General features: G+C 41.5%; 2 protein-coding genes across 5 annotated transcripts in view; one reads left to right on the plus strand and one right to left on the minus strand.

Annotated features, from left to right (window-relative positions):
• LOC143106857 (dematin-like) overlaps positions 1–26071 on the minus strand; it is an 88749-nt gene that overhangs the window by 39925 nt on the left and 22753 nt on the right. The gene's annotated exons all lie outside the window — the stretch shown is intronic.
• Positions 18910–25507, plus strand: LOC143105819 (uncharacterized). 4 transcript variants are annotated; one of them, XM_076269937.1, is made up of 2 exons: positions 18910–20780; positions 20889–25507. In XM_076269937.1, exons 1-2 carry the CDS (start codon positions 19275–19277, stop codon positions 21702–21704), a joined length of 2322 nt encoding a protein of 773 aa, XP_076126052.1. In that variant the 5' UTR covers positions 18910–19274; the 3' UTR covers positions 21705–25507. The 4 variants fall into 4 exon arrangements, with proteins under 4 accessions (XP_076126052.1, XP_076126053.1, XP_076126051.1 ...); XM_076269938.1 differs by having other exon boundaries at positions 18910–19646; positions 19863–25507; XM_076269936.1 differs by having other exon boundaries at positions 18910–19403; positions 19458–25507.

Consider the following 26071-nt stretch of genomic DNA (forward strand, 5'->3'; position numbering starts at 1 on the left):
ATTCACTTTTAATTGCAAACAGAAAATGTCAAGCTATTCCACAACAATCTTCTATTTCCACAGGACTGAAGGTTGTTTATACCAACTTAATATACTTATCATTGTTAATAAATGTGGCACAAACAATGTTAGAGTTTGTGGACGACTAGCCATAGGCTATTTGAATGGAGCTGGCAAAATATTATGAATACCATGTAGACAATGCTCTTAAAGTGACAGTGCACCATCAGCATCAAATCGGTAGTATTTCTTAAGAAGTGTATAAAATAAAAACAAAATTACTTTGTCATTATTACCATTTGAAAAAAAAAAAATATATATATATGATTTTATTGTTAATGTCCGGGTTGGTGGCACACTGACCACTCCAGCTGTGCTATGTATATTCACAGATATTTCTTACTGTTTCTTATATGAATGTGCTGTTGTGAAAACTTGTTCCTTTAAAGAGTGTAACTAGCTAAAGGGTTGTAATTCTTCAACTTAACATGAGCATCATATTACGTACTCACACAGATGCTAAACGTGGTCCACTAGTGTCTAGGGATACCGGGCAGCCTAGTGAGTCTCGAATCTGTAGTGTGCAAAACAAGTGACTCTGACCCATTCGGTGGGACAGCCCAAGCAGTTAGGTTAATCCGCAGTTCAGTTTTGTTTTTAAAAAGTAAGTCGAGGTCCCTTCACAAATTTCAACAACGGAAACAAAACAAGGAGGGTCCACTGTAGGGCTGAACGATTTATTGCATTTGAGATAATATCGCGATATGATGAAACGCGATTTTCAAACCGCAAAGGCTGCGATTACGCTTCGTAATATGTGACGTCACCAAAACGCATTTATACTTGCGCTTGACGACGCGCCACGATTCTTCACACCGACCACTGAAGAAGCAAAAAACGTAAACAAGAGGACCAGCTAACAGTGTCAAGAAAGGTCTGATCAGTAGAGCTACTTTGGTTAAAACTAAACCTCTTCATTATCTTTTGTTAGAACCTGCCATGTCCCTGGTTCTAGTTCATAATTCCCCTGTGCTGCTACTCTGGCTGGTAACTTCGTTCACTTGTCCAGCTGATGATTAAAACTCCACGAGTGTTTAGGCTGCACAGCAGCCATTCACCTGTGCACTGGGGACTTTGTTTACTGGAGTACAGTGACAGTGGGGGCATTTGCGATATCCAAGGGGGTTGGCTGCGCAAACATTTCATCTCACAGGTAATGAATTGATGCATAATGTTATCCGCAAGTAGTTGACACAGCTAACCACCAAAAACCCAGCTGTTCCAACATTAGCTTACCTGCTAAGGCTCTAGGCTACATACATGCTGCTAACTGCTGCTAACTTTGCCTGTTTAAAGAGTTTTGTCTCCGCGATTGGCTTTGTTGTGATATAAACAAACTAGTTAATTTGCATGCATACGTATTGCGCTGCGGTGTTGATGATGCTAACCTTTAGTTAACACCGAGCGGACCGGTCATTTGGCCGCATTTATTTGTGCTGCAACAATCTACAGTAGTTTGTTCCGATTCACGTGCAAGTAGCCAACAGAGGAGAGGAGTGGTTCTGTGTGTGTGTGTGTGTGTGTGGAGAAGCCGTGTCAGTGCCACTGCATGTAGACCTAACTGTTAACTAACGAAAGAAGATCATATCTACATGAAATAGAAACGTATAAGAATCATTAAATGTTTACAAGGCTGGAAGTTCAACAAATATAGGTCTACTAATGTGATTAAAATAGTTAAATAAAAAATATTTCATTCATCAATCTTATTCAATGATCTAATGCCATCATAACATAGGCCTGGGCTCCAGGAAAGAACAGTTTATGTTTAACTTATCTAATTTTGTGTTGGTCATACTATAGAGTAATATATTGTTTGTCTTTGTTGAATAAGACAGAAGATAAAAAGCTTAAAAATAATCGCATATCGCATCGCAATCGCAATATTGGTGAGAAAAATCGCAATTAGATTTTTTTCCAAAATCGTTCACCCCTAGTCTACTGTGTAGGAATCCTGGACCAGTCACGAAAACTCCAAATTGTCCACACGAACGCGCTCCCGCTGTCTAACTGCTCCCCATAGGCCTGTGGCCTATATGCAATCATGAGAGAACAGGCTAACCAGCGTCCCCAGGTGTATGGAGTATGTTTGTGTCAGTGTGCTGTCTAAGATAATGCACCTCATTTCGTAACAATCTTACAGTATGTGTATACCTCCAGGGTGAAGTATGGCATCTGTGTACACTATCATTACTGGTGAAACACTGAACACCTACAAAAGCTTCAAGTCACGTCTCCCTTGGGGTTCGTGCAAAAATGTGTCTAACATCACAGACTGCGACGTCATCCTCGCTTTCTGTCCAGTCACGTCTCGAGTCGGAACGGACATTGAGGCAGCGTTGCGGGCCATTCCAGGTACTATACCACCAACACAGATTGACCAGACAATGTCATATTAAACTGCTGCCCTTCCTCTAGGCATTCATCATTCACTCTTTGTTATTTTTCCTCCACAGAGGGCAAACCTTTAGCGTTGGTAGTGCTTCATCACACATTTGACAGTAACTACACTTTGCCTGACACAAAGAGGTTCATGAAGCGGCCTGGCTGCATCACTGTGAACTGCCTGTTCAGTGATGATGGACTGATGAGATGCCCTTGTAATGATGATGCAGTGCGAGCTGTCGCCAAGTTCCTGCAGCAACATGGGAAACGCAGTCCGAGAGGCAAGCTGGCCCTGGGCCTGCTCATGCTCATCTTGTTGTGTGTGGCAATTTCCAATTTCAGAGAGCACTCAGTTAACTCAGAGCACTCAGAGTTAATTCATACCAAGAAAGAACTTGAATTGATTCAGCAAGAGTATAAGAAAGTAGAGGGGAAACTAAGTAAAACAATTAACTCTCTGGAGGAAGAGGTTGAAAACTATAAGGAATTGAACAGTGAAGCAAAGAAAGAAATTAACTCTCTCAAGGAAGAGGTTGAAAACTGTAAGGAATTGGACAGAGAAGCAAAGAAAGACATTAACTCTCTCAAGGAAGAGGTTGTAAACTATAAGGAATTGGACAGGAAAGCAAATGAAAAAATTAACGCTCTCAATGAAGAGGTTGAAAATTATAAGGAATTGGATAGTAAAGCAAATGAAAAAATTAACTCTCTGGAAGAAGAGGTTGAAAACTATAAGGAATTGGATAGTAAAGCAAATGAAAAAATTAACTCTCTGGAAGAAGAGGTTGAAAATTATAAAGAATTGGATTGGAAAGCAAATGAAAAAATTAACTATCTGGAGGAAGAGGTTGAAAGCTATAAGGAATTGGACAGGAAAGCAAATGAAACAATTAACTCTCTCAAGGAAGAGGTTGAAAACTATAAGGAATTGCACAGGAAAGCAAATAAAAAAATCATCTCTCTCAAGGAAGAGGTTGAAAGCTGTAAGGAATCGGACAGAGAAGGAAATGAAAAAAATAACTCTCATAAGGAAGATGTTGAAAACGATAAGGAATTGGAAAGGAAAGCAAATAAAAATATTAACTATAAGCTAAATGAAGGGAAAGTAAATGAAGAAATTGAGTCACTGAAACCAATCTCCCCCACTGCTGAAAACTCACTGAAGAGGATAAGCCTGCCTGATGAAGTCTTCAGGGGTTTAGAAGGAGACACTGAAAAGCAAGAGGACAAGTCTTCACAATTACCATGTGAATCCTCACAAAATTTGGAGATAAAGGCCTCACATGACACAGCCGTAGCAAGGAATGATGAAAAGGATAAAAAGTCTGATAAGAAAGTGGCAATCAATTTAATATATGTGCCGCTAATTTTGTCCATTTTGATTTTATCAGGGTATTCGTTGTACGTCATAATAACAACATTGGCAACCATCCCCAACCGCCCCACCACCCGCAAAAACCTATCCTCAACAGAGAACCAGCAGCTGAGGCTCGATCGTGTTTTAAGCCCCCAACATTGTCTTCCAGGCAGCACTACCACCGATTTAGTGGCACCTAATCCTAACCCAAGCCCAATCCTAGCACCTTCCAGGCAGCTAGTCCTTAAAGACAACTTTAGGAGCTTAAAACACCCAGACCCCCCTCCCACCTGCACCACCCCCATAATGAAAAACCTATCCTCGACAGAGGACCAGCAGCTGAGGGAGAGGCAGAGATGCAACAACCCTTACCCCCCCACAACCCCCAGCTGCAACACCCCCACCTGCCCCATCCCCAACTACCCCACCACCCACATAAGCCTTGAAGACAACGTTGGGAGCTTAAAACACCAAGAATCCCCCCCCACCTGCACCACCCCCATAATGAAAAACCTATCCTCGACAAAGGACCAGCAGCCGAGGAAGAGGAAGAGGTGCAACAACCCTAATCCCCCCATCACCCCCAAACGCCCCTCCCGCCCCACCCCCACAAGCCTCATTCCCAACCACCCCACCACCCACATAGGCCTTGAAGACAACATTGGGGGCTTAAAACACCAAGAACCCCCCCACACCTGCACCACCCCCATGATGAAAAAAATATCCTCAACAAAGGACCAGCAGCTGAGGAAGAGGAAGAGAAGCAACAACCCTAACCTCCCCACCCTCCCCAAACGCCCCAAACGCAACAACCCTAACACCCCCACCCCCCCCACCTACAGTCAAGCAAACACAGAGAAGCAGGATACAACCACCACCGCCATCAGCACCCCCACCCACAGTCAGACAAATAACACAGAGAAGCAGGATACAACCACCACCCCCATCAGCACCCCCACCCACAGTCAGGGCCAGAAGAAGACAGGGAAGAAGAAAAACAAGCCACACGTTTAGGTGTAAAGTTTGTTGGTAACATTCGCTATAATGTTGTATGCTAAAGCCGCATTTAGGTTTGATTCCCTCCGCAATTACTTTGTTGTATGGAATAAAATAACACTGTATTTTTTAATAACAGACTTGTTGTATGTGCTTTGGGAATATTTCAGCCACCACTGTTGGCCTGTGTAGGCTACTGCAGTGGTGAAGGTAGCCAAACTTAGAGGTGCTCTAAGCAATGTTACGCGGTTTCTAAGCTAAAACATTTTTTGTCACATACAACAAACTCATCATCTGCTAGCTGCCGGTGCCCTGAATACACTGCAAAAAAACACAGCTCTGCTCTGGGTGTTCAGTGTTTCACCAGTAGTGATAGTGTACACAGACGGCATACTTCATCCTGGAGGTATACACATAAGATTGATAGGAAGTGAGGTGCATTATCTTAGACAGCACACTGACACAAACATACTCCATACACCTGGGGACGCTGGTTTGCCTGATCTCTCATGATTGCATATAGGCCACAGGCCTATGGGGACAGCCTAGCCGGGTAAGGTAAGAGTGTGTTTTCCCATTGGTTAATGCCGAGTAGTTCGACTGAAAAAGAACGTAAAGATTATGAACATAACCACGGTTCTCTGAAGGAGAACACGAGGCGTTAACCCTTCTATCCGTCTAGTCTTGGAGCGTGTGACTTGTGTTTACGTCACTTCAGAATGGCTAGAGTGATTGTTGTTGGCCGCGGCGGCTTATTATAGCGGAGCCATTTTCGAGCCAACAGGACCTGTAAGAGGACTTCAGTTGCGATCACGTGATCGTGGAATGTATTCCCATTGGTTAACACCTTGTGTTCTCCTTCAGACAACCGTGGTTATATTCATAACCTTTAGGTTTTGTTTGAACGTCAACAGAGAGATCCTTTAACGTTAACACCCTCTATATTTCAAATATGGCTAATGAAATCTCTGATAACAGATCAATCAACAGCAATGACATTTGTGCTTTGTGTAGTAATGATAGGTAGTAGGGATCGACCAATTATCGGCCGGGCCGATTATTAGGGCCGATATTTAGCATTTTTATAATAATCGGTATCGGTCATTTTTTCCACCGATAAGCCGATACTGAAATGGATAAAGAATGAAACGCGCTACTTTGTCTGTAAAGCGCCTCCAACCATAGCCAAAGTTAGCATAATTAAATGCTTTTGAATGAAAATTTTCAGCATATCGCTATAGCCTAGGCTACTATCTACCCCCCTTTTTTGACAACTAAAATATCGGTTTTACATATCGGTTATCGGCCTGTTTTGGTAATAATTGATATCGATATCAAACATATCGATCGATCCCTAATAGGTAGGCCTAGATGTTCGATATTTGTACTGCTAGGTCCATATCATTTCCAGTGAATATAAAAACGATTCTAACACTGTTCAAGTGTATTAAATGTGTGTATGTTAGGCCTAATCGGTCGCGGAGTCTCATTCAAAATAGCGGAGCAACACGAGCGACAGAAGGTAAATAGAAACGAGGCGTTCGTCAAAAGTTGCACCACGATGCACAGCACTGAATCGAGTCACGTATAGTCAGGACACTCCAATTGAAAACAATGTAATTAAACTAAACTTATCGCTAATATTCACTCGCATCGCATCCTGTCAGGGCAATCACTTTTGGGAGGTCCGAAATTTCTGATCTCCTAAAGGGAGAATTGAATTGGAACACCAGTCAAAGTGAGAGGTCCTACTTGCCAGGTAGGGGCAAATTGATGTACCCCGACTTCGTTGAGATGCAGTAATCTGACGTCACACAACAATGGCAGCATCTAATGGTTTACAAAGAGGCCATTGAAACGGAAAAAAGAAGGCTGTAAACAAGGAGGCTGGACTGCTGACAGTCAAATTCAAAATAAAACAAATGTCAACTTCTCCGACGTTGTTCACTTGGAACGCTTTGAGGTCGGACCTCGTAGGCTGTACTAGTCCACTGAAATCGTTCCACACTGTTAAAAAATCTATACACTACAGTATAATCCTATATATAATCCTCACATCTATTCATTTAGCAGACACATTTATCCATAGCGATTTATATTAAAGTAAATATCTTGCATAGTGTACCTTTAATGGACTTATACTTGGGCAAGTCCACACATACAGCTGTCTTCAACCCATAATAGAAACATTAATTGAATGAATACAGTGAGAAGTATAGCTTTAAAGCAGGACCATGTGGAGGGTAGAGAAGGTCTTCTAAATATATTTTTTTGCATTTTCTTAAAGCATTTCCATGATTCAATTTATTACAGCCTTTCATAACACAAAATAAAGGTAATTTATGAGATTGAGTGAATTTTAGAATTTTCTTTGTAAAAAGAATAAAGTTGATCATACCATTTTCAAATTTAAGGATGCCTTAAATTTAACCAAACACCACCACGTTATCTTTTCAGATGATTGGATATACTTTTTTTTTACAAAACATCCCATGTTCTGGTTGTGGCAGCACATAGACAGAAAGTGACTAGTGTTTCGGTAGTGGCTACTACATCAGGTTGTCAGTATTTTGTGTTGATAAAAATAACAAATAAGTCACAAATGTTGCACATAATGCAACTAGCACATATAACACACACATTTTTAAAAAATCTGTTTCATATTTCACTGAAGAGCTGATGGGTGTTTGGATGCAAGCTAGAAAAAAATATGCTTTGTTTTATTATCATTCAAAAAAATATTTATTTAATGTTCACATTTAATTAGTATCTAACATGTTGACAGTAGGCCTATCTAACATGTTGACAGTCGCTCAAGGTACACATATAACCTACAGATCTCATTTTAGTGTTCAACATGTTACATTCAGGGCCCAATTTTGACGATCTAAGACACATGGTCTGAAGCATATGGTTGAGGTGTATGTAGAGCATATCCAATTCAGTTTTCCTAGTTTGACAGCAGAATGAGTGATGAGACGCCAGGTGCATAGTTCAAAAGGATTGTTCTAATGTTTCTTAAAAAGAAACTGCAGTTTTGGCAATTTCTTTGCTGTCTTAGCTTTTTTTCCCGCAGGTTTCTCTGCAGAGCTCCCCCTACCCCTAAATAACCTTCTATTTAATTTTAGTTTAAATAGTCTATAGCATGGCCTTATATTATGCCTAATATTGTGCAGTCAAAATCATCCCGGTCTTATTAATTTGCGATTACGTTTTATGAGTGTTTTCTCAAGTGGTAGCCTATCGCTTAGGACAAGTTGCACCATCGGAACTCATCTGATGGTTAGCAAGAAGAGTCATTTCGTCAGGCTACCTTGCGCAAGTTCACGGCAAATCAATGTATTTCGATGTGAATTGTGTGTTACTCTCAGGATCCCTCTGCCTTCATCCCTTCCCTTTAGCTTTTAGTCTTTATCAACAATAAAAAGTTAATAAGTTAGTACTTTACAGTGGCATATAAAGTAATGGCCATGGCAATGAGGAAAGGAGAAGACAGCAATCCTTACACTCATGGTTCTACACAATGGTTCTGTATGACTGACACATTACTGACAGTTACCATCTCACAACTATGGTGAAGAGACTCATTGATAGCCTGAAACGAGCGAGGAGAGGAGACGGGACGACAAACAATCAGATGGATCTAAGTTAGCGATAAGTACGTTATTTTTCATCGATCCTCGATTGCTCAAAGAGGAGAAATCTAGACAGCGAGAGCAAGTCAAGTCCGTAACGGCAACTAAATAGGCTACCATGGCATTATGTTGGCGTTATGGATGTGACAGTTTTGCGCAGAATTGCCCTGGACCGACTCTTCTACATATTCGGAGACAGGCGATTTTTAAAAGCGCCAATTTGAAGCACCTCTACTAGACAAAGCATATATTTTGAGCAAGCATAGGCTAGGCCTACCCATTCAACAGTGAACTGAGACCACAGAATACTTTACGATTTAAGAGGGCAATATCCACCACAATCTAGTTAGGCCTACATCCACTCACTGCCCAACAACGTGATGTTCCTGGGTTTCCAGGATTTTGGGTCAACATTAAAAAAAAAAAAAATTAAACTTGCTGATTGATGGGTTCAATGAACCAGCTGTGGAATATCCATTCTTGTCTCAGCTCAAATTTTATTTTAAGTTCACGTTAAGATCTTAAAAATAGCCAAGGCTACCCTGTTTTTCTCCCCAATTACTCTTATCTTGCCTTATTTCTCTTCATTTCGAATTAGTCCAGTCATTTTAGGAGAAAGGGTTGAACAAATTGCAACACAAGCAAACTTAACTGATTTTGTATCCTCAATATGTCCTGAGTAAGGGAAAAAAAGCCCCGAAGAATCCCAATAGGGGAAAGTTTAGAAAAAGACCTAAATATATCCTATTCATGCGCCTATACAGTATTTTTCTCACGCAAATAGGGGAAAAAAATTAACCTTCACATATCACCATGAAAATTACTGAGTTGATTACTTACATCAAGACAAACAAAAAATGTATTATACGTTTTTTTGAAATTGTTTGTTAACATGGGCAAACAGGGCATAATGTAATCATGTATTGCTGACCCAAAACTAATTGCAACATTTGACAAACAAATTGTCCAAGGCATGGCGGAAGATAATACATGTCTTAACTGGTATTATATATCATCTAGAGGGTATATGCTTATAGAAAATATATAGTTTATGGTGTTTAATTTGTTTTCCCTGGACAGTATAGGCCAAAATGTATCCACTTTACACTAGATTCGCCTTTACAGAATAGAGGGCAATGTATTGTGCATGGCATAGAGGAAGATGGAAAATGTCTTAAATGGTGTTATATCTCCTCTAGAGGGTATATGCTTATAGAAAATATATGGTTTATGGTGTTTAATTTTTTTTTCCTGGACAGTATAGGCCAAAATGTATCCACTTTACACTATATTCGCCTTTACAGAATAGAGGGCAATGTATTGTGCATGGCATAGAGGAAGATGGGAAATGTCTTAAATGGTGTTATATCTCCTCCGGAGGGTATAGGCTTTCAGAAAATATACAGTTTAGGGTGTTTAATTTGTTTCCCTTAATAGTGCAGGCCAAAATGTATCAGCTGTTCACTTTATTCGCCTATACAGAATAGAGGAGTATGTGTTATGCATGGTATGGAGGAAGATGGGACATAAGTTGATTGATGCTATATTTCATGTACAGTGCATATACTTTTAGAATATGTATAGTTTTGACTGTTCTATGACTTTGGTAAAACCATGACCCATGCATAGGCATGCATTGTTAATTATTAATCTTAAACTATATTTATTAGTATAGCTTTTTTGCCAGATGTCACAACAATAGAGTCACTTGGAGGCTAACTGCAGTTATCCCATCTGCACCCTTCTGTCAAATTAGGACATGATCATGTCCATCTTCAACTTTGCCTTCACAATTTTCCTGCATTCACTAACAAACATACTGTGCTGTCCGATTATTGTTTTAGACAAAAATTGTGCAAAGTAAAGGGGCATCATACAGGCCCCTCTGATTGGACAGACAGTATATCAGTCAACCCCTGGGCAAGAGGTCAATTACTATAAGACTTGCAAAATGATGGACTGATACTTTAGTGTGATATACTGTATGTTTCAGTGACCTCTACATCAGATTACGTAAACACCAAAACCACTTTCCTAGGCTGAATAATGCCTAACTATGTGTTTGTACAGATTACACATTGTGGAACACTTACATGCAAAAACCCACTTGGCTCTATTTAAAGATTCAACAACCATTTCCATTGATTCAAAGGGCCACAATGTAAAAATAGACACCAATTTTGCATCAAACCAGTCTGAAATAAGCCAAAGGAATTCACTCTTTGAAAATAAAAGAATGTTCCTCAACAATGCAAGATTCTAAAATTCCATGTTAAGTTAGATGGGGTCAGATATTCTTTAGAATGTGTATTCTACAACATTCTAATTACAGTTTTGTCAGCATTTGCTGAAGAATAATGCATAAAACAACCCTCATTTTAACATATTTCCACCAACTGGATGTTCATGGTTTTTTACTATGGTGTAAAGATCACCAATTGAAATATAAAAATGTGAAAATAAATTCTGTTGCAATTAGTTTTGGGTCAGACCTTTGCATGGACTATTAGCTCCATTGTGGTATTTATACAAATTAACTATACGTAATTACATTATGCCCTGTTTGCCCATGTTAACAAACAATTTCAAAAAAACTTTTAATACATTTTTTGTTTGTCTTGATGTAAGTAATCAACTCAGTAATTTTCATGGTGATATGTAAAGGTTAATTTTTTCCCCCTATTCACGTGAGAAAAATACTGTATAGGCGCATGAATAGGGTATATTTGGGTCTTTTTCAAAACTTTCCCCTATCGGGATTATTCGGGGCTTTTTTCCCCTTACTCAGGACATATTGAGGATTCAAAATCAGTTAAGTTTGCTTGTGTTGCAATTTGTTCAACCTTGAACCCTATTTTGGCTTAAAATGACTGGACTAAATGTTGCCTTTTAGGCTAACAGTTACTTGTTTTATAACTGATTAAACGTTCACTCATTAAAAATTAAGCCTAGGCCTAAAACTAGGCTCCATCCATCCATCCATTCAAATATACATATACATACATACATACCCATACATAGCCTATACACGCACGTTAAACATTATGATGCTCCGGACCTTTGCTCGAGGAAATCTTCCGTAACTGGACCTCTCTGAAGGTTAATTAAATATCCCTGGTATAATGTGTACTGCTGAAACCTCGGTCTGCAACGTAACCTAAAAGCGAATATATAAACCTAACCTACATACTGGCCTTGCGTGAAGTGCAGATGTTGAAGTAAGACCTACAGTAGATATGTGGTTGAAATGTGTGTGTGTCAGCTTTAGCAGAGCTCCAGTGAGAGGTCGCTTTCCCGTTGCTCTCATTGACCCAGGATAGCTCTCTCTCTCCAGACGTGAGTCCTTGATAACCCAAGGATCAGTTCTGTTGATATGTTCAGGTTTTCTATGGTGGTGTATAATCCAAAGGAAACAAACGAGACAGGCCCAAGTTTCGTAACCTGACTCTCGCAAGATGAATTTCGTTCCGCCTAGCTCCACTCATCCATCTGGGATCGATCCATTGGAGTGGTGCTTCAGAAGGCTGGGCCTTATTAAAAAATCCTTGCATAAGATTGGATAAGCCACTTGTCCGTCATCTATTGACGTGCTACTTCAACCACTCACATCGAAGCCAACCCGTGACGCTGAGAACAGTCTCACAGTCGCTTCTACGCTACATCACATCTATGAAACTCCCGCCCTGCGTCTTGATTGGCTCTACCATACAATCTCGTGCCGAAATCACTCTCAATGGAACCGATCCCAGATGGATGTGAGTGGAGCTAGGCGGAATGAAATTCATCTGGCGAGAGTCAGGTTACAAGTTTCGGACTCACAACGGGCAAACACACATGAGGGGAACACAGACCCCGTTTACACATACATGGTTATTTTGAAAAATGGAGACATTTTCTTCGTTTGTGCCCTTCGTTTACACGCAAACGGAGAATTCACCTCTGAAAACGATTCTTTCTAAAAACTCCAGCCAGAGTGGACATTTTGGAAAACTTTGTTTGCACGTTTGCATGTAAACTGAAAAAAACAGAGTTTTAGGCAGCCGACGTCACAGTATGCAACATGCACCTGCGCCAAAAGTGCGACCTACAGTATGTTTAAATTTTCATTTGGCACTGGTGATCATGGATACATTCAGAGTAGCTGTCACATTTATGTTGGTGCAAACCCTTTTCATCTGTTTGGATTTGCAAATACAGTTCAAAAGAGAAAGAGTAAGTGATTCGTTGCTGTTGTTGCTATTTTCGTGATTCTGATTGGCCACCGTGGGCTTGAGCTTCTCGTTACACTGCCACCTACAGGTTTGGCATGCTCTTGAAGGCATATATACGGGGTAGTGTAAACAAAAACTTTTCTGACAATTGACAGGTGTGCACAATGTTATTTTTGAAATCGGAGATGGTGAAATGTCCTTTTATGAAAATAGCCAGCCACATGTAAACATATGTACTGTATCTAGGCCGCAAGTCTTTCGCAAAGACCTGGAAACTAATTGTGAGCCTTGATTGCAGGATTGCTTGATTGTGTGCATTTTCAAATTAGCCACACTGGCAGTGACATCACTGGAGCCCCGTCTGTTAGTCAGTACTTGCCCTACCACGCGACCCTAACCTATCCCTACAAACATTTTTATCTTTGGAAATTAGTAAACAACTGTATGTAACTGTTATGCAACTGTACTGTAAACAACCTTTGTTTACTAGAAAGATATGTTTGCTGCACTTCTGAAACGATTTTGTAAGACTTTAATGTACACATTCACTTTGTGAAATGGTTGTAACTTGTAACAGTAAAACAGCAAGTTCGGAAATGGGCTCCTTTCCAGACAAACCTGCAGAGCAAATTACAATTTTCAACACTGACTCTCATGAGGTTCCAGTCACATCTTCCTCTATGTGCATTTAATGTCACTCATGCATTTTGTCCAATCACCTCTTGAGTTAGCTACACTTAAATCCAGCACTGTGTAAGTTTTTAGGTCTAGCACTTTCGATAAATCCGATTCTCAACTGCTCAGTCTAATTAAATGACTCTGCTTAAGTTCCAACAGGCACATTAGTGCTGTGATGAAAAATTTAAAAAATCCTTGACAAATACGCAGTACAGCAAAAATGAAATGTAGAGATAGATTACTTATTTGGTCCCCAGTAGCAGGGATGGAATGGCCATTTGGCATTCATTTCCTGGTGGCCCGACGCACCTTAGGGCCGATGGAATATCATATAATATTCAATTTAATTTGTTTGGCCAATGATTGACCCAAAGCAAGGGTAGTCAATGGCTCATTAGTTCATTCAGTGTAGTAGCCTCAACAGCACCCAAGGCTTATACAAGTAGCCTATGTGAGCAACAAGTTGAACTTGGAGGAGGTAGGCTAAGCAAGCCTATTACAGAGCAGAGGGACAGTGAGCAGCTGGAGTTCTTGAATTTCTAGTTCAAAAAAAGTAGATCAACACTACACTTCCATTAACTTCTTTTTGCTAAGAGTATACCTACCGATACCACTGATGATAACGATGACTGATTCATTTTGATAAGTTAATATAGTAATTGTAATGCTCACATGAAGTGAGACTGTCGCAGATGGGTGTGATTTTTTGTGTATGTATACACGGTCTCGCATGCAAGCAGATTCCTTTGAAATCTGCCGCTGCCTGGCAAAATATCGATGCACTGTTTGATGTTGCACTGCAGTTAAAGATTGCGACTGTGTATAGAACACAGGGATTCCACTAAACCTTGTTTTATAGAAACCTGTTTGTGACTACATGCATTCTAGCCTGAAAAATCCAGACCCTGGTAATCTAGAAAGATTAACGGTCTGGCCACGAACAATGTAATGGCCCAACTCGAGGGGCCGCACCAAGCATGCATTTGAAAATCTTTCAACTGTACGCAATTGGATAACACTAGACCAATGTTTACTCTGAATGATTCCGGACTTCGGCGCAATTGGATAACACTACGATCAATGTTTACTGACCTCCAACGTTGCAGTGTCGTCATCGGTTTAGCTCGCCTCTAGCCCGCCTATATCAGATATGCCGATTTGATTGGTTCCACGGGATGCAAGGGGTAAAAGTAACGTGCATCATTGCTCGATTTTTGGATCATGCGCCAGACCACACCTTCTGCCATACCCCTGGACGCAAGTTTTAATAAAAGTGAAGTGGATGGCACAAAATTATCCACTGACTGAGTGTAAAATAAGATTAAGCTTTGCGTCGCGATAAGAGTAAGCTTTGCACCCCAAAGGCCTCAAAATAGAGCCCTTAATGTCATAGGCAGTGTACCCTTTAGCCTCATTTTGGTTTACACAATGACCACTGCCACCTGAATAAGGTGAATTATACCTAAAATTAGGTAGAATGGTTTCCCAAAAGTCAATAGTGTGCAAACAAACAAAATATAAATATAAATAAAACTGAATTGAAAAAACAAGTGAATAGATTTGTGTACTAGATTCTTCATTCTGTAAAATTCAAAAAATAGATATTGTAATTGTTATAAGGAATTGCTGTCATGGAACTAAAAGAATGAGGAAACAGCTCTAAGCACAAGTGGATTCAGTGAGCAACAGACAATCAGTTTCACTTTCTGATATCGCTCCTCAAACAGAACAGAGCATGAAAGCAAACACCTAATTGGCTGAGCAGACCATCAGAATGAAAAGGCTAATGAACAAACCCGGGCTTGTCACATTCCTGTAAGCATGCCATGGAATCAGAGCACTTCAGAAGAACTAAAAGCTGAAGTTTACCTAAAAAAATTACAACAAAACTCAACATTGCAAAGGTGAACTGCTTTCTAGGTCAGTATCCAACCAAAAGGTATGCTTAATGTTTTAATCTATCATGCAGGGGTTTTCTATGCAGGTATATGGTTATGTTCCTTTATCAGGTTTCAGTTAATGAAATAATTTGACAAACACCTACAGTAACCTCCAGAATTATTGACACCTCTGCTAAAGTTGACTAAAAACCAGTATAAAAAATGGGAGCAATACTTTTTAAAGCTGGCAACGGGGCAGTTTGGGTTGTCAGGCTCCGCGAAGATGTAGCCCCGGTAATTTGCTCTGCACGGGTCTTTGGCATCTTTATGATTTTTTGTCTCAGCGTTGTATGCGAGAGTGATATTCTTTACCATTCTCGTCTTACTTTAGAAGGAAAGAGTCTTGAGTGAGGTCCCGATTGCCCTCTCTGCCTCGTCTTGCCAGATGTAGCCTAGCTGTACATAAAACCACACCTTCCTGAGTCCACGAGCTGTGTTGGGAGAGAGCACATCTGGGTTTCTGAGCAGCAGTTGTAGGTCTTTTGTCGAGATGGGGGGGTGATGCTGGCTAACGTCTTTGCCCTTTTTCCGTAGATCTTTAACTACAGATTTGAAAACATTGTTGCTTGATTTGAACGTGGCACAGTTCATTATATCAAGGGTTGTGAAATGTCGAGATATCCCTGCCCTAATTGCCATGTAAATCGCAATTGAGTAGGCCTAGGTCTTTCCGTTGGCATTTTGCACCGATGGATAAAAAGAACGTAGCCTAGCACCTGATTTAGTAATCTACCGACATTTTTTTTTCCACTAACCAGTCTTTGAAAACTGTTATGGCCCATACCGTGGTCCATTTTGTATTGATTTCATGTTGGCTCTCTTCAATTCTGTCTATGTCTCTGTCGTCCAGATGTTTGTGTCGTTTCGCTTCTTTCCCTTTCTCTGTGTTGTTTTCTTTTCTTTTCTTAACTGGTGAAAACAACTCAGCCTTCATCCAAGAAGCGAAATCTGGGTAATCTCCAAGAATATTAAAACTAATATTAAACTCATCCATTGCGCCGGATGTATTGGAAGTTTGTCCGTTACAAAGTATCTGCAGGTCAACTCGCGTAGCTTAGCAACGGAGTATTCTAAAGTGATAAGTGGCCGGACTACTTGCGCAGTAATATGAAAGACGAGAAATAGAAGCACAAAGCCCATTTTCCTTGACAGCGGTCTGTTATACTTAGCAACGGTCTGTTATTCAGAATTAGCAGACCGCCGAACGTTGGGAAGGCCCATTCAAGTGAATGGAGCATTCTGCAGCATTATGAAGAGCCTTGTAATAAGTAAGGGATAATGGATGACACGGTGGTCTGTTCACAGAAGTTAATGCACGGTTGAGGTTGTAAAACGGCCCGATGCGAAGTGGAGGGCCGTTTAAACCTCGTAAGTGCATTAACTTCTGTGAACAGACCAGCGTGTAGTCCATTATCCTGATTATTCCACTGTTGCCACTTGCGTTGTGTTCATTTCCTTTCCGTTCAGTTCATTTCAGTTCCAATTTAAACGTTTTAATCGCTAAAACTGTCTTGTTTGTAGAAACTTTCTTCCGACACATATCAACTAATTTCTCAACTTGCAGGACAAACTGCCGTTACTAGTTCTAAATGGATGGTTGCTACGGCCAAAGGCCAGTCGTTAGTTCTATCTCTCCCGTTGTCAAGCGGGCGTATCCCAAGATTCTGATGAACTTTAGCTTTGAAACATCGCTATTTTACTTAACCTGCTGTCATCCATCTAGCTAAAAGCCACCTCCGTCATATGCTACAATGTTACTATGTTCTGAACGTCTGCATTTTACAGCTCGGATGCAACATGACGATTCATTTAAACTTCACAACGAGTTCGGTGAATTAATATACAAGTGTGATACAGCCAAAAAAATGGATCTACTTCATAGGTGTGCAAATAACATATGGTTAATGGTCGTTCTAAATTACGTAGGACAATGGGAAATTCAACCAAGCAGTGTAATAATGTTCTATAAATGTTCTACAACCTTTTATTGGTATCTAGTTTAATTGCACAATAGGCCAGACATGCAGCTGACTTCAACCCACAATAGAAACATTCATTTAATGAATACAGTGAAAAGTACAGTTTAAATCAGGACCATGTGGAGGGTAGAGAGGATAAAGAATTGTACAGGTAGTCTCAAACTAAGGTGTTTGTTACATCAGCTTATGGTGTGCACACTTCAGGTCCTCCTTGGTAAGAGGAGATTTATGACATTTCTTACTGTTAGAATAAGAATGTGCTGTTGTGAAAAATTGTTCCTTTAAAGTGTGTAACTAGTTATAGTGTTGTATTTCTTCAACCTTACATCTGTATCTTATGAGGTACTCATACAAATGAAGATACTCCACTTGTGTATAGGGATACTGGATAGCCTAGTGAGTCTCTAATCTGTAGTTTGCAAAACAAGACGTGAAAGCAGGGGACGCCATCTTAACTTGGATGTGGCCAGCCCAAACTCTGACACACTTAGTCAGACAGCCCAAGCAGTTAGGTTAATCTGCAGTTCAGTTTTGGTTTTAGAAAATAAGCCGAAGTCCCTTTACAAATTCCAACAACGAAAACAAAACAAGGGGGGTGCACTTAGTAGAAATCCTGAACCCGTCGCAAAAACTCCAAATTGTTCACCCGAACGCTCTCCTGCTGTTCACTCTTGAATCCAGCATTTAAGTGCTCCCCATAGGCCTCACACCTGTGGCCTACATGCAATCATGAGAGAACAGGCAAACCAGTGTCCTCAAGTGTAGGGAGTACAGTATGTTTGTGTCAGTGTGCTGTCTAAGCTAATGCACCTCACTTCCCATCAATCTTAATTAACTCCAGGCTAAAGTATGGCGTCTGTGTACACTATCACTACGGGTCAAACACTGAACACCCACGAAAGCTTCAAGTCACATCTCCCTTGGGGTTCGTGCAAAAATGTGTCTAACATCACAGACTGTGACGTCATCCTCGCTTTCTGCCCAGTCACGTCTCGAGTCGGAACTGACATTGAGGCAGCGCTGCGGGCCATTCCAGGTACTGTACCACCAACACAGATTGACCAGACAATGTCACATTAAACTGCTGCCCTTCGTCTGGGCACTCATAATTCACTCTTTGTTATTTTATCTCCTCAGAGGGTAAACCTTTAGCACTGGTAGTGCTTCACCACACATTTGACAGCAACTACACTTTGCCCGACACAAAGAGGTTCATGAAGCGGCCCGACTCCATCACTGTGGACTGCCTGTTCACTGATGATGGACTGATGAGATGCCCTTGTAATGATGCTGCAGTGCGAGCTGTCGCCAAGTTCCTGCAGCAACATGGGAAACGCAGTCCAAGAGGCAAGCTGGCCCTGGGCCTGCTCATCCTCATCTTGTTGTATGTGGCAATTTCCACATTTTCCAATTTCAGAGAGCAAGCAGTTGAGTTAATTAAAACCAAGAAAGAACTTGAACTGATGCAGCAAAAGTGTAAGAAATTAGAGGGGAAACTAAGTGAAACAATTAACTTTCATAGGGAATCGGACAGAGAAGCAAAGAAAGAAATTAACTCTCTCAAGGACAAGGTTAAAAACTGTACGGAATCGGACAGAAAAGCAAAGAAAGAAATTAACTCTCTCAAGGACAAGGTTGAAAACTGTAAGGAATCTGACAGAGAAGCAAAGAAAGAAATTAACTCTCTCAAGGAAGATATTGTAAAATATGAGGAACATGTAAAACACTTAAAGGAATCTAAGGAGAAAGTAAATGAAAAATGTAATTCTTTCGAGTCACAAATCTCCCCTTCTGTCGAAAACTCACTGAAGGCTGATGAAGTCTTTAGTGGTTTAGAAGGAGACACTGAAAAGCAAGATGACAAATCTACACAATTACCATCTGAATCCTCACATGACACAGCCGTAGAAAGGAATAATGAAAGGGATGAAAAGGATAAACAGCCTGATGAGAAAGAGGCAAGCAATTTTATAAATGTGCTGTGCTGTGCTGTTCTGTGCTGTTCTGTGCTCTATCGATTATATCACTATGTTATGTCTATCGAGCAAGATAAGGCAGGAACAGGGGAGGAGCAAGATAAGGTGGTGTCAGTGGAGGAGCAAGATAAGGTGGTGTCAGTGGAGGAGCAAAATAAGGTGGTGTCAGTGGAGGAGCAAGATAAGGTGGTGTCAGTGGAGGAGCAAGATAAGGCAGGAACAGGGGAGGAGCAAGATAAGGCAGAAACAGGGGAGGAGCAAGATAAGGTGGTGTCAGTGGAGGAGCAAGATAAGGTGGTGTCAGTGGAGGAGCAAAATAAGGTGGTGTCAGTGGAGGAGCAAGATAAGGCAGGAACAGGGGAGGAGCAAGATAAGGCAGGAACAGGGGAGGAGCAAGATAAGGTGGTGTCAGTGGAGGAGCAAAATAAGGTGGTGTCAATGGAGGAGCAAGATAATGCAGGAACAGGGGAAGAGCAAGATAAGGCAGGAACAGGGGAGGAGCAAGAGAAGGTGGTGTCAGTAGAGGAGCAAAATAAGGTGGTGTCAGTGGAGGAGCAAGATAATGCAGGAACAGGGGAGGAGCAAGATAAGGCAGGAACAGGGGAGGAGCAAGATAAGGCAGGAACAGGGGGGGAGCAAGATAAGGTGGTGTCAGTGGAGGAGCAAGATAAGGTGGTGTCAGTGGAGGAGCAAAATAAGGTGGTGTCAGTGGAGGAGCAAGATAAGGCAGGAACAGGGGAGGAGCAAGATAAGGCAGGAACAGGGGAGGAGCAAGATAAGGCAGAAACAGGGGAGGAGCAAGATAAGGTGGTGTCAGTGGAGGAGCAAAATAAGGTGGTGTCAGTGGAGGAGCAAGATAAGGTGATGTCAGTGGAGGAGCAAAATAAGGTGGTGTCAGTGGAGGAGCAAAATAAGGTGGTGTCAGTGGAGGAGCAAGATAAGGCAGGAACAGGGGAGGAGCAAGATAAGGCAAGAACAGGGGAGGAGCAAGATAAGGTGGTGTCAGTGGAGGAGCAAGATAAGGCAGGAACAGGGGAGGATCAAGATAAGGTGGTGTCAGTGGAGGAGCAAGATAAGGCAGGAACAGGGGAGGAGCAAGATAAGGCAGAAACAGGGGAGGAGCAAGATAAGGTGGTGTCAGTGGAGGAGCAAGATAAGGTGGTGTCAGTGGAGGAGCAAAATAAGGTGGTGTCAGTGGAGGAGCAAGATAAGGCAGGAACAGGGGAGGAGCAAGATAAGGCAAGAACAGGGGAGGAGCAAGATAAGGTGGTGTCAGTGGAGGAGCAAGATAAGGCAGGAACAGGGGAGGATCAAGATAAGGTGGTGTCAGTGGAGGAGCAAGATAAGGCAGGAACAGGGGAGGAGCAAGATAAGGCAGAAACAGGGGAGGAGCAAGATAAGGTGGTGTCAGTGGAGGAGCAAGATAAGGTGGTGTCAGTGGAGGAGCAAAATAAGGTGGTGTCAGTGGAGGAGCAAGATAAGGCAGGAACAGGGGAGGAGCAAGATAAGGCAGGAACAGGGGAGGAGCAAGATAAGGTGGTGTCAGTGGAGGAGCAAAATAAGGTGGTGTCAATGGAGGAGCAAGATAATGCAGGAACAGGGGAGGAGCAAGATAAGGCAGGAACAGGGGAGGAGCAAGATAAGGCAGGAACAGGGGGGGAGCAAGATAAGGTGGTGTCAGTGGAGGAGCAAAATAAGGTGGTGTCAGTGGAGGAGCAAGATAAGGCAGGAACAGGGGAGGAGCAAGATAAGGCAGGAACAGGGGAGGAGCAAGATAAGGCAGAAACAGGGGAGGAGCAAGATAAGGTGGTGTCAGTGGAGGAGCAAGATAAGGTGATGTCAGTGGAGGAGCAAAATAAGGTGGTGTCAGTGGAGGAGCAAAATAAGGTGGTGTCAGTGGAGGAGCAAGATAAGGCAGGAACAGGGGAGGAGCAAGATAAGGCAAGAACAGGGGAGGAGCAAGATAAGGTGGTGTCAGTGGAGGAGCAAGATAAGGCAGGAACAGGGGAGGATCAAGATAAGGTGGTGTCAGTGGAGGAGCAAGATAAGGCAGGAACAGGGGAGGAGCAAGATAAGGTGGTGTCAGTGGAGGAGCAAGATAAGGCAGGAACAGGGGAGGAGCAAGATAAGGTGGTGTCAGTGGAGGAGCAAGATAAGGTGGTGTCAGTGGAGGAGCAAGATAAGGTGGTGTCAGGGGAGGAGCAAGATAAGGCAGGAACAGGGGAGGAGCAAGATAAGGCAGGGACAGGGGAGGAGCAAGATAAGGCAGAAACAGGGGAGGAGCAAGATAAGGTGGTGTCAGTGGAGGAGCAAGATAAGGTGGTGTCAGTGGAGGAGCAAGATAAGGCAGGAACAGGGGAGGAGCAAGATAAGGCAGGAACAGGGGAGGAGCAAGATAAGGCAGGAACAGGGGAGGAGCAAGATAAGGCAGGGACAGAAGGGTTGCAAAGGCCACCCTTGAGATCCAACTCAGATACTAGCAAATGAATTTGACCCGACCCACCCACAACCCACAATATTACCTGTGAATCTCACCCGCAACTGCCCTACCCGCGGGTCATAAGCAGATCCGCGTAGCACCACTGCACAGCACTGTTTCGTGTCGCGTACAGTCAGGACACTCCACTGTACACTTAACTGATTTCATTGCTAATGTTCGCTCGCATCGCATCCTGTCAGGACAGTCACAGAAAATACAATCGTCCCATCGTGACTAGTGTGTGTAGTAAAGCCGCGATTAACAGAATTCCAGTAACGCCATTTAATATAGTTTCCCACAGGATATATGAACAGAAACATAAGTAGATGTAATATCCTTTGATTGTTCCAGTTGTCACTAGATACCAGTGTCATTCCAAGCCTATGGAAACAATCTCTAGTGCCCATGTCTAAAAACAACAGACCTAAGGAACTCAATGATCTGCGCCCTGTTGCCCTTACCTCTACAGTCATGAAATGTTTTGAAAAAAATATTTTAAAACTATTTCTCCATGAGGTGTCACCTCTTTTTTAGACCCGAACAAATTCGCCTATCATGCAGAAAGAGGTGTTGAGGATGCACTGCTATCTCTGATTAACAGCACTCATAAGCACCAAGAGCCTGGTCAAGATTGTGTTCATTGACTTCAGCAGCGCTTTTAACACAATCCAACCCCACCTGATGGTGAGAAAATTGGTGCATTTGGGAGTAAATCCCAAAAAAGAATATCTTGTGTAGACCATAGTTTGTGTAGGCTATATCTTCCTCAAAAACTCTTTAAAAAAAAATTCTGTCACCTATCCTATACACATTATACACCAACAACTGTCAAGCTTCCTCTTCAGCCCACACTTATTTTAAATACGCTGACGACACAGCACTGGTTGGCTTTTTAAAGTCTGACATTTCTTCTGTAAATGAATTAGGAATTCAGAAGTAATTACAGGGTTTTACTCAGTGGTGTTCTGAGAATTTTCTTGAAATCACTGTGAAGAAAAAAAAAGAGATGGTGATAGATTTTAGCAAAAATAGAATAATGGTTCCACCTTCAAAGATCAACAGTGAATTAGTAGAGAGGGTCTTCACCTACAAATACTTGGGAGCAGGGCCTGAAGTTAACTTTTTTGTCCACCAGCCACTGTGGCAGGTGAAGTTTGAAATCCACCTGCCACAGTGGTTTTTTACCAGCCAAAATGGTGAACGACTCTTGAACTTGTACAGAATACACATTACAGTACTCAAGTAAAAGCAAAAAAGTACTTTTTTTGTAGGCCTACATTTTTATATTTTTGATGGACCTTTAAAGGGATACAAAAGTATCCTTTATGCCTATTTGCTTTTCTCCTCCTCTGTAGGCTAATCATATAGTCAAACATATTTTAAAAGGCCAATTCAAATATATTTTATTTAATATACTTTATCATAGCCAGAATAAATAAGCATTACGTGGCTATGGATTGAAAAGCAGTCTTCCAATACATTGCAGCGGATTCTTCTGCTTTGCATTGCTAGAAGTCTGGTTATAACTCCACCATACAGACAATGTAACCTAAAAACAATGGCTATATTATGGGTAAACCTATATTTAGGCTAAAATAGCCTAGGCATATCCACTCGGGCAGAGCGACAGAGCAGGCTATCTGTTTTCTCAGCCGACCGTCTCATGTCATGTCCTGCAACATTGAGGCTACATAAATGAATGCTAGGCTTTTTCTAACTTGTATGCTCGATTTCTAGTGCATTTGCTTTGCTTGTAAATTAAGTTGCAGGCCTACTTTCCTTGTCCAATGTGATTGTTGAACGATGCTGGCCAGAAATGAATATACGTGAAAGTTTCCGTGTCATGTCATAGCCTACCTCTAGTCTCGTTGCTACTCTGGCAGCCTCACCAGAAGATGCAGCAACTGTACGGCTATGTGTTAACTGAGCTGTTAGTAGGCTGCTTTTATAATCGTGGGCTAACGCATTCTGAAGCCCTGTTTCTTTTCTCCGGGGAAAGGTGCGCTTTTCTCCCTCGAGATACTTTCTCCAATAATAAACTTGTAGGCTACTCGTAACGTAAGGCAATTGAAATGTAGCAGAGTAAAAGAGTATATTATTGGCTCAAAAATGTACTTGAGTAAGAGTAGAAGTAGGCTACCGTTTTGAAAAAGGAAAGTCGTTTGCCGTTCCTCGAAAAAAAAAAATGTAACGCGTTAGGCTACTACCCACCCCTGCAAATGGGTTTGATCTCGCTTTCTCCGAGCCATAGCCTACAAACGGCAATCTGGACAGTGCATCTCCTTGCTCAGTGTTGTGTTGTCTTATTGGCTACCCGCCAACGTGGCAGGTACATTGACAGTTTCACCCGCCAATCACAAAAGTTACCCGCATTTGGCGTGTGGGCGGGTGCCAATTTCATGCCCTGCTTGGGAGTTTAAATTGACTCTAAATTAACTTTTAATGAAACAAAACCAAGATAATGTACCAGAGAATGTTCTTCCTTAGGAAACTAAATAATTTTAGATTAGATTAATGTTTTATAAAAGTCTCCTTCAGAGTGTTTTGTCCTTTGGCCTTATCTGTGTGTTTGGCAACATGCATGTTAAGGACCAGAAGAGACTGCAGCGTATGATCAAGATGGCCAGCAATATCATCGAACTTGACCAGGTGTCGGCAGCTCCGCTGTACAATGATCTCATCCTAAAAAAGACTGACCAAATCCTTAATGACCCCACTCAGCCTCTACATCATCAATTTATGTGAAGCAATAGGTCAACTGGTAGAATTCTACAACAGAGAATTAGAACAGCAAGGTAAAATAAATTGTTTGTGCCCACAGCGATCAGATTGTACAGTATAATGACCAAGCACATCTCAAGCCCTTTAATTCCAAACTGGCACTTTAATTCCACACTGGTACTTTAATTGGATGGTTGATCACACTTTTCTTGACAGCCATTCCTAGCTAGCTTCCTATTTCTTTTTATGACACTTTTAATTTTTTAGCTACAATATTAGTATTTTCCATGTTGTATCAATGTCTGATGTTGGATTGTCATTGTCATTTCTGTAGTAAGTCTATTGTCATTTTTGTTTTGTCACAGTCAATCTCTGTATTGTTATTCTTTTCTTTCCTTTATACATGTTTATTGGATTGTCTGCAGTGTATATGTCTTGGAGAGTGTGTTGTGACAGGGGCGCAATGAAGGACCACATGAATTTCCCCCCGTGGGATAATAAAGTTCACCTTGACCTTGACCTTAGACAAAGACAGGACTGTGTACTACCAATAAGTAAGATTTAAAGTGCTTCAGATGGGATATTTCCTCATGTAGACAGAGAATCTAATACTTTGATTTTTCATACGTTTTTCCCAATATCATCCCTTCTTGAGTGGTTTAAAGCTATGCCTTGAAACAACTTTTAGATGGTTTAATTTTTGACCCTTTTGAAACAAAGTGTACACCCTGATTATGAAATTACCCATGTATAAGGATCTGAATGTGTAGATGGGAAATTAATGGGTAAATGGAATAGGTGGACGGAAGGGAAATGTCCTTTATCTGGAGTTGAGCATAGAAAAGCTGTAGGATGATGGAGAAGGGAAAAGGAAGTAGGTTAAAGAGCAGAAGGAAAGATTGACCTGTGCAGAAGAGAGAGAGGCATGGAGTATGGCAGCTTTAAATGAACTGGACAATATGCTGATGAAAGGTTTAAAGGGAGAACATGGATGTGTATTTTTCTATTATACATTTCTGGAGAAATATGTTGGAAAGTCAAACCAGAAGTTTGCACATGTTAATGTGTAGCTTTGCACAGAATATATGAACAGAAATATAAGTAGGTGTAGTATCCTTTGAGATAAGATCAAGTGATTTGTCCGTTTTGAACTGATCTGATAATATGCATTTTCCAGTTTTCCAGAGCTGTGTGTGCAATGTAATATCTGCCCGTCAGTGATATACATAATCAGTGTATTTCTCTGTGAATTGTGTAATACCTTACAGTTGCATGTAAAGTAATTGCCAGGGCTAGCTGAAAAAGAGAAGACTGTAATCCTCACATTCAACATGAATTGGCTTTGTATGACTAGCACATGACTGACAGTTACCATTTCACAACTGTCACAGATTTCCAATTTCATTTAGGCCCAACATACCTCAAGTGATTTTCACCCACAGTCATGATGGATATGAAGTCTGTCAATATGAACACACCCCTAAGACATTCAGTGCCCCCAGCTTACACCCGGCGGAAAGCATGACGCAAGGCTTATTCTTATCTTACACTCAATAAAGTGATGAATTTTTTGCCATGTGCTCCACTCAGTGGCGTAACTACAGATGGTGCAGATGGTGCGATGCACCGGGGCCCAGGCACAGGGAGGGGGGCC

This window comes from Alosa pseudoharengus, unplaced genomic scaffold (assembly GCF_046254945.1).
Source record: "Alosa pseudoharengus isolate Yale_2024_CS ecotype anadromous, Long Island Sound unplaced genomic scaffold, YU_APseudo_1.1 YU_APseudo_1.1_scf_6, whole genome shotgun sequence".
Classification (NCBI taxonomy): domain Eukaryota; kingdom Metazoa; phylum Chordata; class Actinopteri; order Clupeiformes; family Clupeidae; genus Alosa; species Alosa pseudoharengus.